Source organism: Oncorhynchus masou, chromosome 28 (assembly GCF_036934945.1).
Source record: "Oncorhynchus masou masou isolate Uvic2021 chromosome 28, UVic_Omas_1.1, whole genome shotgun sequence".
In the NCBI taxonomy this organism is placed as follows: domain Eukaryota; kingdom Metazoa; phylum Chordata; class Actinopteri; order Salmoniformes; family Salmonidae; genus Oncorhynchus; species Oncorhynchus masou.
Window position 1 is genome coordinate 40392359 of NC_088239.1, and position 18904 is coordinate 40411262.

Genomic DNA, 18904 nt, shown 5'->3' on the forward strand with positions numbered 1-18904 from the left:
CTCCGTTTTGTTCACGTTTGGCTATGAAAAAAAACCTGTATCCAGTTATAGCCTCAAGCTCATTAGCATAACGTAACGTTAACTATTTATGAAAATCGCAAATGAAATGAATGTGCTAGCTCTCAATCTTAGCCTTTTCTTAACACGGTCATCTCAGATTTTCAAAATATGCTTTTAAACCATAGCAAAACAAGCATTTGTGATAGCTAGCGTAGCATTTAGCATAGCATAGCAACTTTTGCACAAAAACCAGAAAAAGATTCAAATAAAATCATTTACCTTTGAAGAGCTTCGGAAGTTTTCAATGAGGAGACTCTCAGTTACATAGCAAATGTTCAGTTTTTCCTGAAAGATTCTTTGTGTAGGAGAAATCACTCCGTTTTGTACATCACGTTTGGGTACCAAAAAAAACGAAAATTCAGTCATCAAAACGGCGAACTGTTTTCCAAATTAACTCCATAATATCGACTGGAACACGGCAAACGCTGTTTAGAATCAATCCTCAATGTATTTTTCACACATCTCTTCATTGATATATCGTTCGTGGTAGTCTCCTTTCTCCGGTGAATCGCTTGGAAAAAGACGTGCAGTTGAAGATGACGCACCAATTTCGACGGAGGACACCGGGCGGACACCTGGCAAATGTAGTCTCTTATGGTCAATCTTCCAATGATATGCCTACAAATATGTCACAATGCTGCAGACACCTTGGGGAAACGATAGATCGGGCAGGCTCATTCCTTGCGCATTCACAGCCATATAAGGAGACAATGAAAAACAGAGCCTCAAATCCTGCTCATTTCCTGGTTGCAGTTTCATCTTGGTTTTGCCTGTAGCTTCTGTTCTGGGGCACTCACAGACAATATCTTTGCAGTTCTGGAAACGTCAGAGTGTTTTCTTTCCAAAGCTATCAATTATATGCATAGTCAAGCATCTTTTTGTGACAAAATATTGCGCTTAAAACGGTCATCTTTTTTTCCAAAAATGAAATAGCGCCCCCATAGATTTAACCTCTTACATCTATGGGGGCGCTATTTCATTTTTGGATGAAAAACGTTCCCGTTTTAAACAAGATATTTTGTCACAAAAAGATGCTCGACTATGCATATAATTGATAGCATTCGAAAGAAAACACTCTGACGTGTCCAGAAATACCAAGATATTCTCTGTGCGTGCCCTAGAACGTGAGCTTCAGTCAAAACCAAGATGAGATGGCATCCAGGAAATGACAAGGATTTTTGAGGCTCTGTTTTCCATTGTCTCCTTATATGGCTGTGAATGCGAGAGGAATGAGCCTGCCCTTTCTGTCGTTTCCCCCAAGGTGTCTGCAGCATTGTGACGTATTTGTAGGCAGATCATTGGAAGATTGACCATAAGAGACCACATTTACCAGGTGTCCGCCCGGTGTCCTGCGCCGAAATTGGTGCGCAAAAGTCACCTGCCAGTATCTTTCCATGGGATACAGAGAGGAAAGCAAGCTTCCACGAACTGCATATCAATGAAGAGATATGTGAAAAAACACCTTGAGGATTGATTCCAAACAACGTTTGCCATGTTTCGGTCGATATTATGTAGTTAATCCGGAAAAAGTTTTACGTTGTAGGTGACTGAATTTTCGGGTCGTTTCGGTAGCCAGACGCAATGTAGAAAACGGAACGATTTCTCCTACACACAGACGCTTTCAGGAAAAACTGCGCATTTGGTATGTAACTGAGAGTCTCCTCATTGAAAACATCAGAAGCTCTTCAAAGGTAAATGATTTTATTTATTTGGTTATCTGGTTTTTGTGAAAATGTTGCGTGCTAAATGCTACTCAAAATGCTATGCTAGCTTTGCATACTCTTACACAAATTAGTCAATTTCTATGGTTCAAAAGCATATTTTGAAAATCTGAGATGACAGTGTTGTTAAGAAAAGGCTAAGCTTGAGAGCAGACGCATTATTTTCATTTTATTTGCGATTTTCAGAAATCGTTAACGTTGCGTTATGCTAATGAGCCTGAGGCTTTAGTCACAAACCCGGATCCGGGATGGGGAGTTTCAAGAAGTTAACAGGTTAACTTAAATCTCTGCTCCCTGTCATACACGAGGAAGGCACATGAAAACACCAGGCAGAGGACAAGCTGAGTCATTCCTGAGACAAGCCGAGTCATTCCTGAGAGCTAGGCCTAGTTCTACAGCCATCCAACCCATAGATGGATGGCTATAGAGATTATGTGTAGTTCCTGGCTTTTCAGAAGGGATGCAAGAATAAGCCTAAAGTTACAAAAAATGCCCAGCATTGCACAATACCAATGTCTGCATGACATCAGTAAAATGCAAACTAGCTTAGGCCTACAGGCAGAACGTTGGCAAGCGTCTGCACAGAATTTCCTTCAAACCACTAGTTTTTTTTTTTTTTTTTTAATTTTACCTTTATTTAACCAGGCAAGTCAGTTAAGAACAAATTCTTATTTTCAATGACGGCCTGGGAACAGTGGGTTAACTCCCTATTCAGGGGCAGAACGACAGATTTGTACTTTGTCAGCTCGGGGGTTTGAACTCGCAACCTTCCGGTTACGAGTCCAACGCTCTAACCACTAGGCTACCCTGCCGCCCCATCAGTGGGATGATGGCAGGCTTTTAGCTTCATAGGAGGCACAAGGCTTTCTATAACAGCAGCATACCAGCCTCCACTAAAGAGAAGGGCTGTGAGATGAGTGGAGCAGGGACACAGACTCCTTCCCCTGCAATGGAGAAAGGTTAACATGTAGGTTACCCTGTATCATTAGGCTACTCAGAACTCACTGACTGATATAGATTGGGGGTGGTGAAAATGTATTCAGGCACTGATGGTAAACACAATGGAAGTGAAATATAAAACTGTATTAATTGGCTATGTCATAGCTAATTTCTAAAGATAAATATTGGCATATGACGAGCAAAAAATATGTATCTGCTATATGACAAGTTATTCAGTGGGTGCTGAGGATGAGGATTTCAGATAAAAAGTGGGGGGGGGGGGGGCAAAAACATAAATTGCCCCCCTAATCTAATAGTGGTAGTGGCTTAGCCTGCCCGATGGCTCAGCTCTCTCACACACACACACATCCAGCTCAGCTCCTGACTAATCAAATCGGACTGAATCATTATCAAAATAAAAAAAGTGTATCTTTCCTGCATCGTGTCAGAGCCCATTTATCTAGATGCGTATTGAATCGTGCTTGTAAGGAGAAATACAATACCAATTTTGCCATACTTCTTAATATTGTGGCAAGGAAACAAAACATGAATCTGATTTAACGTTTTTTAGAAAAACAGTCCTAATGTTGGAAACAAACATGTCATCCAGAGTCACATTCATTTATTTCACACAATATTGTACATACATGAGGACTTTCCTGCTTCATGTTTTCGTTTTTGCCATGGAAAAACATTGATACTGATGTCACAGCCCAAGCTAGTAGGCTATTTCTCCTGGGCTACACACCTTTAGGTTTAGTTTCATGAGCAGACATAAAGCTGGCTACAATAGTTTCTTCCAGAAGACAGGTCTAAAGCCATACCAAAGCAGTAGACCAATTTAACTTTCATATACCCAAACAGGGATGTACTTCCGTGAATATTATTATTATTATTATTATTGTTATTAACTCCTGTTTTGAGGTCAGTGTTGTGACACCGAGTGGCAGAGTCTCGCTTGTTATTAGTCTCAAACCTGATATTCAAAGTTTCTGATTATCTTCAAAGATTGTGCCCGTTAATTGTACGTTTCTAGCAATGTTAACTTGCATTCCTTCCTTTCCCTGAGTTTGGGGCAATGGGCTTTATTGGAAAACGGTCTCAATTGACACCACTGTAAAAGGCTGTTCATGCACAGGAGGCGTAGCTAACTAGTTGCTATATTCAATCTCCTGGTTAGCAAATTAGATTGAATGCCAACAGATTGATTGAATGTAGTTACACTAGTTCTTCTGTAAAAGGTTGAACTACGGTTAACAGTACCTAGCTATTAGCTAATATAAGGTTAATCCACAACAGATAGCTAAAGTAGTTAGCTATTACAGAATGCTAACTGCTAGATACAGTAAGGATTAGCTAGGCATCGATTTATGTAACCAATTATTTCCATCTGACACTTACGAGTGTGAGCTAACTGTAACTAATTGCCTAACTAGCAACTACATTAATGTGAAACAGTTAGCGCGTTTAAAATCACAGGACCACACGTTAAATTACATAACGTAGCTACCTAACGTTAATGGGCAGTTATTTTACTAAACCGTGCTATCCAAAATAGTTGTTAGCAAACTACACTGTTAATTGAAATACGATGGCATGTTTTGAAGTTAGCTCACAGCCTTATAGATACCGAACGTTAGTTATATAAACACACACACACCGATGTCGTCGATCAGCTGGTTAGAAGTGGCACAAGCTTGCTAACTAAATCACACTGCACAGCTGTGGTGAGCAGTGATTCCACCAAAAACGGTATGGTAACGCAGTTTTATTACGTTTAACTGATAACTTTTACAAGAAGCCTCTCTAGCTACATTCAAATGTATATATCAAAGTAACATGCCAAAATTCAACTTTTAGACAAGCTGCTCTTCTTAGTTTGCTCACTATGCTGTGTAAATTGATTGACCTAGCTAGCTAGTATGTAGACTAGCTAACATTATTATAGTCTGCTTACCTTGAGCGAGCTGCCATGGTGCGCGTCAAAAACAAAATTTCAAGTTGCTTGCCATGTGTTATTGACAATCCGTGATTGGATAACCTCCTCTTGATTACATTATTTACCAGTCAAATACCATCGTATTCTTTAAATAACTGTCAATAACAACGACCGCTGTGAAGCAAGCAAGAATAACTATGTAGTTCCGGGTCACGGATTTCATCTTCGTCTTATTCTTTGGGAATTTGGTTGGCGGATCGCATCCAACTTTTAAGTGCATAGAGCGCCACCTACTGTACTGGCGTGTGAGACCATTCATGGCCTACCGACATTATATTCTTAGATACAATAATGCTAAATTGTGGAAAAGGAAAACTACCCTACCACCTACTAACTCTCTCAACAACAACAAAAACACCACCCCTCCACTATTTAACCCTACCTAGTCCTACTCCAGATCAACGGTCTGAGAGGACATATCACTACCCCTCAACACCCCCTGCAGCTGTTTTATTTTAGCAATCCCAAATTCTTTGCCGCTTCCACCACAACCTCTATTTTCTGTCTTTCCATCCATTTTACCCCTTTTTCTCCCCAATTTCGTGGGGAGAATCTTGTCTCATCGCTACAACTCCCGTACGGGCTCAGGAGAGTCGAAGGTCGAAAGCCGTGCATCCTCCGAAACACAACCCAACCCAGCCAATTGTTCGTCGCCCCATGGACCTCCCTGTCACGGCCGGCTGCGACAGAGCCTGGGCTCGAACCCAGGGTCTCTGTTGGCACAGCTAGCACTGCGACACCCGGGAGTCCCCCTTTCCATCCATTTCTGCAGTACAATTGACAACCATGGCTATAAATGCTAAAAAAGCCCAACTTACTGAAGCACATTTTCTTCCCATCACCCTCTCTTGATCTCTGCCTACTCACAGGAATCCTCTCAGGATCCTTCTCTCTGTAGCTATCTTCCTCTACCACTCTCTTCACTGCTTCGGCATACGACACTCTCTGTACTACTCTAACCCTGGCAACCTCAATCTGCCTTTCTCCCACCGGACACCTCCGATCTCCAACCCCATGATCACCCCCACAACTAACAGAAACAACTTTCTCCACATATATAACTCCTTTCAACGGCACCCTGCTCTGGAGAGCAAAGCACAGTTCTTGTCCCTAATCTCGTAATCCACAGCGCCCTCTCCCTCTGAGCGGAGGAAACACACTCTGAGTAACCTTCAACAACTCAACAGTCCCCAACCTCTCCTCCACCCAACCTGACACCACATATAGATCAACCAAACTGCAAGGATCCATTCTCTCTACAAATCTCACTCCCACTGGGCCAAAATCATCCTTATCAACCTTGGGATGAGCATCCTTGGGACGAGGCCCGAATTCGGCTATCCTTGCCGCAGGTACTTCACCCTCATGCTCAACGAGTTCCATCTCTGAACTACTGGAGCACCTGTCCCTGTTTTTGCACTAGTCGCACCCACCTTCCTCACCTCACTACTTCACTCTACATTCAACTTCTTCTCAGCAGTCATCACTGCACCTGACACCACATTTAATTCCTCCTCCTCCTCGTCCTGTTCCATTTCCTCCTCAAGCTCTTCCAAAAGTTTTATGCAATCCTCCATTCCATATTCACTCAAAAAATATTCCATGTCTCTCCTTTTTTTCTTGTCCATCATCTTCTCCTTCACCAGATCTTTCAGAAGGCTGGTGTAATCCCCCACTCCATGTTTGGGTCACAGATTTTTGGAATCCTTCAGAATAACAGTTCCATCCTGTCAATAAAATAAAAGGGTATTTGTCACATGCAAGTGTAGACTAACAGTGAAATGCTTACTCACAGGTCTTTTCCAACAGTACAGAGTTAAAGATACTCAGTTGAGTATCTTACCTAGTTATTTTCTGATGATCTCATTTGGCTCTTTTGGCAAGTATGTGTGTGCTTCCTATCACAGTTCGCTCTTATCTCTGTATGTTTACAGACACTCTCCACCACATGTCTGCAACCCTTATACTTTAGTGTACCATGCTCATACAACCCATGTGGAATTCCTAGTCTCCAGCAGCGTTTGGAACTACCGACCTGCGGTCAAAAAGACTGAGTTCATCTCAGTCTATTTTGCCCTTCAGTCCCTACACTTTCTGGCCCTGACATGGACATGGATTACCCCAGAAGACACTGCTACTCCAGCTGCTCTCTTGTCATCTGACTATGTGTTCTCTCATAGTCTGAGAGTATCTGGTCCTAGCAGTAGTGGCACAGGGCTACTCATTTCTCCTAAGTGGAGATTTTCTATTTTCTGCCTTTCACCTGTCTATCTCCTCATTTAAATTCCATACAGTCACTGTCACTTGTCCCTCAAGCTTAACGTTGTTGTCATCTATCGTACCTCAATGAGCTTGACACCTTGACAAGCTGATTTCCAGACGATGGCTCACCACTCATTGTACTGAGTGAATATAACCTCCTGACACCTAATTTCAATTAATTTCTTTACACCTCTTTCTTCCCACTTCTTTCCTATTTTGATTTCACACTTTCCCAGTCACCTTCCACTCACAAGGTAGGCAATACACTTGACCTCATTTTCACTAGAGGCTGTTCGCCTACTAATCTTACTGCAACCCCCCTCTATGTCTCTGATCACTACTTTGTTTAATTTTCTCCCAATCTCTCCTCCAATCCTACCCACTCAGCCCCTACCGTGATGTTCTCTGCCGCTACTCTCTCCTCTTCTACGCAAGCCTACCAGACAAGTTGAATGCCTTTTATGCTCGCTTCGAGGCAAGCAGTACTGAAGCATACACGAGAGCACCAGCTGTTCTGGATGACTCGGTAGCCGATGTAAACAAAACCTTTAAACAGTTTAACATTCACAAAGCCACTAGGCCAGACGGATTACCAGGACGTGTACTCAAAGCACGCGTGAACCAACTGCCAAGTGTCTTCACTGACATTTTCAACCTCTCCCTGACCGAGTCTGTAATACCTACATGTTTCAAGCAGACCACCATAGTCCCTATGCCCAAAGAAGCGACGGTAACCTGCCTAAATGATTACAGCCCTGTAGCACTCACGTCGGTAGCCATGAAGTGCTTTGAAAGGCTGGTCATGTTCATTGACTACAGCTCAGTGTTCAACACCATAGTGCCCACAAAGCTCATCACTAAGCTAAGGACTCTGGGACTAAACACCTCCCTCTGCAACTGGATCCTGGACTTCCTGAAGGGCCAACACCAGGTGGTAACAGTAGTCAACAACACGTCTGCCACGCTGATACTTAACACTGGGGCCCCTGTGGACTTAGTCCCCTCCTGTACTCCCTATTCACCCACGACTGCGGGGCCAAACACGACTCCAACACCATCATTAAGTTTGCTGATGACACAACAGTGGTAGGCCTGATCACCACAACGATGAGACGGCCTATAGGGAGGAGGTCAGAGAACTGGCAGTATGGTGCCAGGACAACAACCTCTCCCTTAATGTGAGCAAGACAAAAGGAGCTGATCGTGGACTAAAGGAAGAGGCGGGCCGAACAGGCCCCCATTAACATCGAAGGGGCTGTAGTGGAGCGTCTCGAGAGTTTCACGTTCCTTGGTGTCCACATCACCAACAAACTTTCACTGTCCAAACATACCAAGATAGTCGTGAAGACTTCCCCCTTAGGAGACTGAAAAAATTTGGTCTGGGTCCCCAGATTCTAAAAGGTTCTACAGCTGCACCACCTCAACTAACCTGTACCCCCGCACACTGGCTCGGTAGTACCCCCTGTATGTAGCCTCATTATTGTTATTGTTATTTTGTTACTTTTTATTATTATTTTTTACTTCAGTCTATTTGGTAAATAGTTTCTTTACTCTTCTTGAACTGCACTGTTGATTAAGGGCTTGTAAATAAGCATTTCACTGTAAGGTCTACACTTGTTGTATTCGACTTATGTGACAAATAAAGTTTGGTTTGATTTCTATCTGATAAAAGAATTTATAAGGTTAAAGATAATGATTAAATAATTCTATCCAGAAACTTAACAATTAGGGAGTATAGGTTATGTAGCATATATAAGGTATAATAAAAATATTAAACATAAGTCTGGGGAAAGAGAGGAATGTGTGTGTGTGCCTAAAGAAAACACAGAGAACAATTCAACTGTGTTTGAACTGACCCGGTTAGAACTCTGAGAAATACATTCACATGGTTAGCAGATGTGAATGTGAGTGTAGCGAAATGCTTGTGTTTCTAGTTCCGACAATGCAGGAATAACCAACGGGCAATCTAGCCTAACAATTCCACAACTACTACCTTATACACACAAAGGGATAAAGAATATGTACATAAAGATATATGAATGAGTGCTGGTACAGAACGGAAATAGGCAAGATGCAGTAGATGGTATAGAGTACAGTATATACATATGAGATGAGTAATGTAGGGTATATAAACATAACGTTGCATAGTTTAAAGTGGCTAGTGATACATGTATTACATAAAGATGGCAAGATGCAGTAGATGATATAGAGTACAGTATATACATATACATATGAGATGAGTAATGTAGGGTATGTAAACATTATATTAAGTGGCATTGTTTAAAGTGGCTAGTGATACATTTTTTACATCAATTTCCATCAATTTCCATGTTTTAAAGTGGCTGGAGTTGAGTCAGTATGTTGGCAGCAGCCACTCAATGTTAGTGGTGGCTGTTTAACAGCCTGATGGCCTTGAGATAGAAGCTGTTTTTCAGTCTCTCGGTCCCTGCTTTGATGCACCTGTACTGACCTCGCCATCTGGATGATAGCGGGGTGAACAGGCAGTGGCTCGGGTGTTTGTTGTCCCTTATGATCTTTATAGCCTTCCTGTGACATCGGGTGGTGTAGGTGTCCTGGAGGGCAGGTAGTTTGCCCCTGGTGATGCGTTGTGCCGACCTCACTACCCTCTGGAGAGCCTTACGGTTGTGGGCGGAGCAGTTGCCGTACCAGGCGATGATACAGCCCGACAGGATGCTTTCGATTGTGCATCTGTAAAAGTTTGTGAGTGCTTTTGGTGACAAGCCAAATTTCTTCAGCCTCCTGAGGTTGGACACTAATAATGGACATTATGGAACAAAACAACGATTTATTGTGGAACTAGGACTCCTTGCACTGCATTCTGATGAAAGATCATCAAAGGTAAGGGAATATTTATGATGTAATTTCGTTTTTCTGTTGACTCCAACATGGCGGAGAAATATTGTTACATCTTAGCGCCGTTTTAGATTATTGCATGGTATGCTTTTTTCGAAACTTAAAAAAAAATCTGACACAGCAGTTGCATTAAGAACCAGTGTATCTTTAATTATACGTAAAACATGTATCTCGTCAAAATTTATGATGAGTATTTCTGTTATCTGGCGTAGCTCTCTGTAATTACTCCGGATATTTTGGAGGCATTTCTGAACATGGCGTCAATGTAAACCGAGATTTGTGGATATAAATATGCATATTATCGAACAAAACATAAATGTATTGTGTACCATGGTGTCATATGAGTGTCATCGGATGAAGATTATCAAAGATAGTCACAAAAGCAGAATTAGAAATAGAATTAATCACTATCTTTGGCTGGGAAAAATGGCTGTATGTTTTTGGGGATTTAGCAGTGATCTAACATAAATATATGTTGTGTTTTCACTATAAAACATTTTAAAGATCGGACACGATGGGTAGATTAACAAGATGTTTATCTTTCATTTGCTGTATTGGACTTGTGTGAAAGTTAAATATTTCAGAAAAATATTTTTGAATATCCCGCGCTGACTTTTCAGCGGGGGTGCGCTAGTGGGACCCCTAGCCATAAGAAGTTATTAAGGATCTCTTTTCCTAACTGCATGATTTTTGCCGCGCTCAAAACAACTGTTAACTCGGAACTTCGTGAGTTCAAGACAACTGGGAACTCGGGAAAAACGAGCTATTACTGGGAAAATACGTTTTGAACTTTCATCCAAGTCGAGGTAAATATTGATTGTGTTGAGAATATTTTAATTGTCAGTCATTTCCAAACAGGCTATAATTTCTTTAATTTGTGGTAGAACTTTTGCATTTTTAAAATATTTTATGTATTTAAGGTAAACAATATGCTAGTTGTAATAATAATCAAAGCACGCTAAGCTGTCTGTCAATTTTCTCCAGAAACTGTAGAAATGTCATTTCCATCAGTCATTCCCATCACAAACTTAAATGTGATGGAAATGACAAAGTGGTGGAAATGACACAAATCCATTATCTTATTCATTTCTACTTAACATTTGTTTTAAATTAGGCTTATTTAATCATGTTTTAAATTAATTGAATCTAGAAAATGCTCCAAGGTTAAAACCTAAGTAGTATTTGTCTTTATTTTTAGAAGATGCCACATAAAACAGCACAGAGGTCACAGACATATAGACACAAAATGTGTTTTTATCCTATACGATACCAGGAACATCTGCAAAAAGACAGGGAGAGATACTGGAAGAAAAAAAGAGAAGGGAGAAGTGAAATCTATCTCTGAGCTTACAAAACGAGAACAAAGAAACAAGCGATGGCAATGAAAATGTAACCAACGGAATAGAAGACAGACTTTAAAGAGAACAGTTGCAATGGAGACCTACCTATCAGCCAACACACCACCTCAGTCACCAGATGACTTGCAGCCAGAACATGGGGCTAACATACCTGCCCCTAACTTACCTACCCCTGATGCACACCCTGGTACCCCTTCCTCATCGTCTGCAACATGAATGAGAAGTTGAATACTTGCTGGAAGGAAAAAGGTTGGAAGAGGTCGCTCAAAAGCATACAGAGATCTTAGTATGACAAATGTCAAACTTGATAATGCTTTATGGAAAGTGAAAAATACAAAACTACATATGTTAAAAAAGGCACATATTAATGCATACAGACAAACTATCTAGGTCAAATAGGGGAGAGGCGTTGTGCCGTGAGGTGTTGCTTTATATGTTTTTTTAAATTAGGTTTGCTGTTTATTTGAGAAATATGAGCTAGAACAGAGCTCCATGAAATAATGGCTCTATATAATACTGTATGCTTTCTTGAATTTGTTCTGGATTTGTGGACGGTGAAAAGACCCCTAGTGGCTTGTCTGGTGGCGTACGTGTGTGTGTCAGAACTGTGTGTAAATTGACTATGCAAAAAAAATGGGATTTTCAACACATTATATATCATATGAGCAAAGAAATATTTAATTTTATTTGGAACGCTAAGCCAAATAAACAAACCTATTTATATAATGAATATGAGTTTGGGGGGCGAAAATTATTCAATATTAAAGCTTTAAACCTCACTAAAAGCTTCACTCGTGCATAAGTTATTATCAGGTATGAAGGTAAGACCCAAATGCAAGCCATGTCAAATAAACCATAGTTTAATAATTCAATGGGGCAGGCGATAGACAGGTCCAGACAGGCTGGGGTCAGCAAACCAGAGGTGGGGCAATGGTACCGGATGGCAGGCAGGGTCGGGGTAAGGCAGACATTGCTAATACAGAAGGGGGCAAAGGTACAGGTCGGCAGGCAGGCTCGGAGTCAGGGGCAGGCAAGGGTCAAAACCAGGAGGACAAGGAAACAGGAGACAAAGGGCTGTGAGACATGAATTTGACTCTGGACACATGAAAGGTGGGATGTATACAAAGGGTACGGGACAACAGAAGATGAACATCAAATGGGCTAATGATCTGGGAGATGGGGAATGGGCTGATAAACCGAGGGGAGTGTTTGCGGGATTACACCTGGAAGAGCAGATCCCGGGTGGATAGCCATACCTTCTGCCCGAGACAATACCAGTGAGCTGGGTTCTGGATGGCGATCCACTTGTCGTCGATACCTGGAGGTGAACTTGAGGAGGACCGACTGGGCTCTCCTCCAGGTACGACAACAGCGGCGGACAAACATCTGGGCAGAAGGTATGCTGACCTCCTCTTCCTGCTCAAGGAAGAGTGGGTGCTGATACCCCAGGGAACACTCAAATGGTGATAGGCCCCTTGGCAGAGCAGGGAAGGGTGTTGCGGGCATCTTCCACCCACACCAGCTGCTGGCTCCAGGTGGTGGGGTTGGCAGAGAACAGGCAGCACAGGGGGGTCTCAATGTCCTGGTTGGCTCGCTCTGACTGGCAGTTAGACTGGGGATGGAACCCAGAGGACAGACTGGCCAACAACCCAATGAAGGTGCAGAATGCCTTCCAGAACTGGGATGAGAACTGAGGGTCACAGTTGGAGACCATGTCCACGGGCAGTCCATTGATCCTGAAGATGTGCTGCACCATCAGCTGGGCCGTCTCCTTGGCAGAGGGTAACTTGGGGAGAGAAATGAAGTTGGCGACCTTGGAAAAGTGATCCACCATGGTCAGGATGGTGGTGTTGCCATCAGACGGGGGGAGACCCGTGACAAAGTCCAGGGAGATGTGAGACCATGGGCGGTGAGGGAAGGGCAGATGTTGGAGGAGGCCAGTCAGAGCTTGTCGATGGGTCTTGTTCCGTGGAAAGACTGTGCAGGTGGCGACAAAGGCGGCAATGTCCAGAACCATGGTAGGCCACCAAAAGCGTTAGAGCACGAAGGCCAGGGTTTGCTGGGAGCCTGGGTGCAAGGCAAGCCTGGAGGAATGGGCCCACTCTAGGACCGTGGAGTGGACAGCATTAGGCACGAACATCCGGTTACCTGGGCCCCCCCCAGGGTTCGGCTGGGACCGCTGTGCCTCCCGAACCTGTTTCCCGATACCCCAGCTGAAGTGCGTCGCCGGGCACAAGGTGGGAAGAATGGTCTCGGGCTCTTGGGTGGTAGCCGTGGGGCTATAGTGGTGATACAGGGAATACGGCTTGACGTTCTTTGATCCCGGCCGGTCAGAGAGGGAAAAGTTGAACTGGGAAAACAGCAGGGCCCAACCCACCTGCCTGGAATTGAGACACTTGGCGGTGTGGAGAAACTCCAGGTTTTTGTGGCTGGTCCACACAATGAACGGATGTTTCACCCCTTCGAGCCAGTGCCTTAATTCCTCCAATGCCATCTTCAATGCGAGAAGCTCCCGATTCCCCACATCGTAATTCCTCTCCGGTGGTGGTGAAGTGACGGGAGAAGGCGCAGGGATGCAGCTTAAGCTCCAGGGCAGAATGTTGGGAAAGAACAGTCCCCACTCCGACGTCCGAAGCATCTGCCTCCACCACGAACTGACGGTAGGGTCCGGATGAACCAGGATCGGAGCTGTGGTGAAGTGGTGTTTAATTAAGGTCCCGGAACGCCCGGTCAGAGGCCGTGGACCATGGAACCTTGGTAGCGGTGAGGGCAGACAAGGGATGAGGCCAGGGTGCTGTAAACCCAGATAATGCGTCGATAAAAGTTGGCGAACCCCAGGAAGCATTGCAGCTGCACCTGGACATAGGCTGAGGCCAAACCACCACTGCTTTCACCTTCTCTGGATCCATCTTGACGCTTCCTGCAGAGATGATGTAGCCCAGAAAGGGAATGGTGGAGCGATGGGACTCATTTTCTGCCTTAACGAACAACTGGTTCTCCAGAAGGTGCTGGAGAACCTGCCGAAAATGGAGCACGGGTTCTTGGGGGGAGCGGGAGAAGACGAGGATGTCATCAATGTAGACGAAGATGAACAGGTTCAGCATGTCAAGGAGAACGTCATTCACCAGAGGCTGGAACACGGCAGGGCCGTTGTTGAGGCCAAAGGGCATCACCAGATATGTGTAGTGGCCACTGGCCGTGTTGAAGGAAGTCTTCCACTCGTCCCACTCTCGTATCCGCACCAGGTGGTAGGCATTTTGTAGATCCAGCTTGGAGAACACAGTGGCCCCATGGAGCGGCTCGAAGGCCGAGGAAATTAGTGGTAGCGGATAAGGGTTCTTTACAGTGATGTCATTAAGTCCTCAGTAGTCAATGCACAGGTGCATGGTCTTGTTCTTCTTCTCCATGAAGAAGAACCCCTGAGCCAGCGGGAGAGGAAGAGGGACGAATAAATCCAGTAGCTAGGGAGTCCGCAATGGAGTCCTCCATAGCCTTGGTTTCAGGTCCCGACAGCGAGTAAAGACGCCCCCGGGGCGGAGTAGTGCTAGGGAGAAAGTCAATCCCACTGTCAGAGGGGCGGTGCGGCGGAACGGAAGTGTCCCGGGACTTGATGACCACCTCCCAAAGATCCTGGTACTCCGCAGGAATGGCGGAGAGCACCGGGAAACACCTCCGAGGACCCTGGAAGGCGTCCCAAGGGCATGTTGCGCTGACTTCAGACAATGGCCGTGGCAGAACAGACTCCAGTCCATGATGGCACCTGTAGACCAGTTGATGTCACTGGAGCCAGGAGAATCCCAAAACCACAGGAATCTGTGGGGGCTTGATGAGCAGTACTGAATGGTCTCACTGTGATTCCTTGACACACGTAGGTTGATGGAAGTGGTGTCATGGGTGACCCAACCTATAGAGCGCCCGTCCAACGCTCTAACACCCACGGGAATGGAGAGGGGCTGAGTGGGGATGTTCAGCTCGGAAGCCAGTGTGACATCCAAAAAGCTCTCATCGGCTCCAGACTCAATGAGGACCCGGAGACATTTGGACTGGTTTCCCCACAGCAGAATGACATGAAAAAGGCTGCAAATAAAGCAAGCAAAAAGGTTCCCCATATGGCCCACTAGAGTACTCGCTCCTACCGGTGAGCCTGGTCTTTTACCGGACACGAGGACACAAAATGAACAAAAGTCCCGCAATATAGACAGCTCCTTGTGCTGATCCGGTGTTGCCGTTCCGCTGGCGACAGCCCAACCCTGTCTAGTTGCATGGACTCGGGAAACAGTGCCTCGGCACTCCTCTGTGACTCTCGAGGAAGGTCGTGGAATCTCAGAGGCTCTTGGCCACGGGACTGTCAGGGTCTTCCAGGATGACTCAGACGCGAGGTGGAATCCCTGAACGTGTGAGTGAAATCAAATATCCTTTCCATCCGCCGTTCCCACATTTGCTCATCAATGCGGATGGTCAAAGCGATGAGGGAGTCAAAATCTATGGGCAACTCCCGAGCCGCAAGCTCGTCCTTAACCTCCTCCGAGACATCGTGCAGGAACATGTCGAACAGTGCTTTTGATGTCCACGCACTCTCCGCTGCCAAAGTATGGAAATCCAACGCATAGTCAGCCAGAGATGCCAGAGCTGGATTAACTTCCCCGGCAGCTTCTCTCCCGGAGTACGGGGCATCAAAAATATTCCTCACCTTTCCCACGAACCACTCCAGGCTCACGCTGCTGTTCCCATACGGCGGTAGCCCAGGTGAGCGCCCTTCCATACCCTATGCCAATGGTTTGCCATTCATTTTTGTCCAATACAGGGGGGTATTCCCTTACAGACATTAGTGTGATGAGGTAGGCTATTTTGGAGCGATCCGAGGGGAAGGAGGAGAGCTGAAGCTCGTAAATGAGGGCACATTGACCAAAAAATGCCTGACAGGTGTTCTGCTCTCCATTAAAGGTTTCCAGAGGAGGTAACCAGGGCTCCCGGGAAGTTGGAATGGCCGGTGGAGTGGCACTGCTAACTGCCGAGTTGCTGAGGGGTGGTGGGTTTACCACCGAAGCAGGCTGTCCCCCAGACGACCCGCGGAATTGCTCCAGCAGCATGTCCAACGCCCGGTCATGGCACTCAGCCAACATTTGGACCCCCTCCATCAGCCCACGAAGCAATTCCCTGTGCCTAGCAATGGAGGCTCCATGGGAAGCGACGGTGTTGCGCAGCTGGACCAGACCTGCTGGGTCAGTCATGGCCAGTTTGTACTATCAGGTATGTAGATAAGACACAGATGCAGGCCACGTCGAATAAACAATAGTTTAATAATTCAATGGGCAGGCGAAAGACATGTCAAGGCAGGCAGGGGTCAGCAAGTCAAAGGTGGGGAAACGGTACCGGACAGCAGGCAGGCTCACGGTTAGGGTAAGGGCAGAGGTCGGTAATCCAGAGGGGGGCAAAGGTACAGGTCGACAGGCAGGCGAGGCAGACGTACTGGCAACAGACAAACAGAGAACACAGGTATAAATACACAAGGGATAATGGGGAAGATGGGCGACGCCTGAAGGGGGGTGGGGACAATCACAAAGACAGGTGAAACAGATCAGGGTGTAAAAGTTATACTTAAACCCAAAATGGTTCTTCTGTAGATTATAAAGAAAGGCTCAGCCGTCACAAAAAAACAACATTTTTGCCTTTATACATATAACAACTGATTTCAGACTAATTGAAAATGAAATTTAGTTTAAAGTATCACCCTTTCTTAAAACCTGTTGGGGCTAAGGGGGCACAAGGAGTTCCCTTGAAGGGAACACGCCCTCCCATTCAGCTGATAAAAATATTCTTTAGAAATATTTAACTTTCACACATTAACAAGTCCAATACAGCAAATTGTAACATTCTGAGTGTAGTGGGTGAGAAGTCAGGCGCAGGAAGCAGAGAGTTCAGGGGAGTGCTATTTTAATGCACAAAAAACGGTGAACATAAGCCAACCCCCGATCAGAAACGAAGTCCTCCGGCACCCCGTAGTGCCGGAAGACGTGGGTGAATAATGCCTTCGCAGTCTGTAGGGCTGTAGGGATACCGGGCTACGGGAGGAGACGGCAGGACTTAGAGAACCGATCCACAATCACCAGAACCATGGTGTTCCCCTGAGACGGGGGAAGATCGGTCAGGAAATCTACGGATAGATGTGACCATGGCCGTTGTGGAACGGTGAGGGGTTGTAACTTCCCTCTAGGAAGGTGCCTGGAGCCTTACTCTGGGCGCATACCGAACAGGAGGAAACATAAACCTTAACGTCCCTAGCCAAAGTAGGCCACCAATACCTCTCCCGAAGGCTCCCCACTGTCCTCCTCACCCCAGGGTGACCTGAGGAGGGTAGGACGTGAGATCACCGAATCAGTTGGTCCCGAACACCAAGCGGCACGTACATCCGCCCCGCTGGGCACTGAGGAGGCGCGGGTTCAGCCCATAATGCCCGCTCGATGTCCGAGTCCACCTCCCATACCACTGGTGCTATCAGCCTTGAGGCAAGAAGGATGGGAGTAGGTTCGGTGGACCTATCCTCCGTGTCGTAAAGGCGGGACAGTGCTTCCGCCTTCAGGTTCTGGGAGCCCGGTCTATACGATAAAGTGAACTGGAATCGGGTGAAAAATTTGGCCCACCTTGCCTGACGCGGCTTCAGTCTCCTAGCTGCCCGAATATACTCCAAATTTTGGTGGTCGGTCCAGATGAGAAAGGGGTGCTTAGCCCCCTCAAGCCAGTGTCTCCACACCTTCAGAGCCCTGACCACCGCTAACAACTCCCGGTCCCCCACATCATAGTTACGCTCCTCTGGGCTGAGCTTCCTCGAGAAGAAAGCGCAGGGGCGGAGTTTTGGTGGCGTACCCGAGCGCTGTGATAGCACGGCACCCACCCCAGCCTCGGACGTGTCCACCTCCACTATGAATGCTAGAGAGGGGTCCGGATGAGCCAACACGGGTGCATCCGTGAACAGCGCCTTCAACTTGTTGAAAGCTCTGTTCGTCTCTGCTCACCACCGCAACCGCAACGGGCCCCCCTTCAGCAGTGAGGTAATTGGAGCCGCTATCTGGCCAAAACCCCGGATAAACCTCCGGTAGTAGTTGGCAAAACCCAAAAACCACTGCACCTCTTTTACCGTGGTCGGAGTCGACCAATTACGCACGGCCTTACTGCGGTCACCCTCCATCTCCACCCCCGAGGTGGAAATGTGATAACCCAGAAAGGAGACGGCTCGTTTGGAGAACACACACTTCTCAGCCTTGACGTATAGGTCATGCTCCAGCAGTCTACCAAGCACCTTGCGTACCAGAGACACATGCGCGGCGTGAGTGTCTGAGTAGATCAGAATGTCATTGATATAAACAACCACTCCCTGCCCGTGCAGGTCCCTGAGAATCTCGTCTACAAAGGATTGGAAAATGGCTGGAGCATTCTTTAACCCATACGGCATGACGCAGTACTCATAGTGGCCCGATGTGGTACTAAATGCGGTTTTCCACTCGTCTCTCTTCCGAATACACACATGGCTATACGCGCTCCTGAGATCCAATTTTGTGAAGAACTGCGCTCCCTGAAATGATTCCACTGCCGTAGCAATGAGAGGTAGTGGGTAGCTGAACCCCACTGTGATGGCATTTAGACCTCTATAATCAATACACGGACGCAAACCTCCCTCCTTTTTCTTCACAAAA

General features: G+C 45.8%; 1 protein-coding gene across 6 annotated transcripts in view; it reads right to left on the minus strand.

The window, feature by feature from the left end:
- The window catches only part of LOC135517575 (AF4/FMR2 family member 1-like), a 99329-nt gene extending 94466 nt beyond the window's left edge, over window positions 1–4863 (minus strand). For all 6 annotated transcript variants that reach the window (XR_010452051.1, XM_064942001.1, XM_064942000.1 and 3 more), the window contains exon 1: window positions 4678–4863. Coding sequence is in view for 1 of the 6 variants with exons in the window: in XM_064942001.1 (XP_064798073.1) it covers window positions 4678–4694 (17 nt within the window). In the remaining 5 variants the exon portion in view is untranslated. The remainder of the gene's footprint in view (window positions 1–4677) is intronic.
- Between the last annotated feature and the right edge of the window lie 14041 nt (window positions 4864–18904).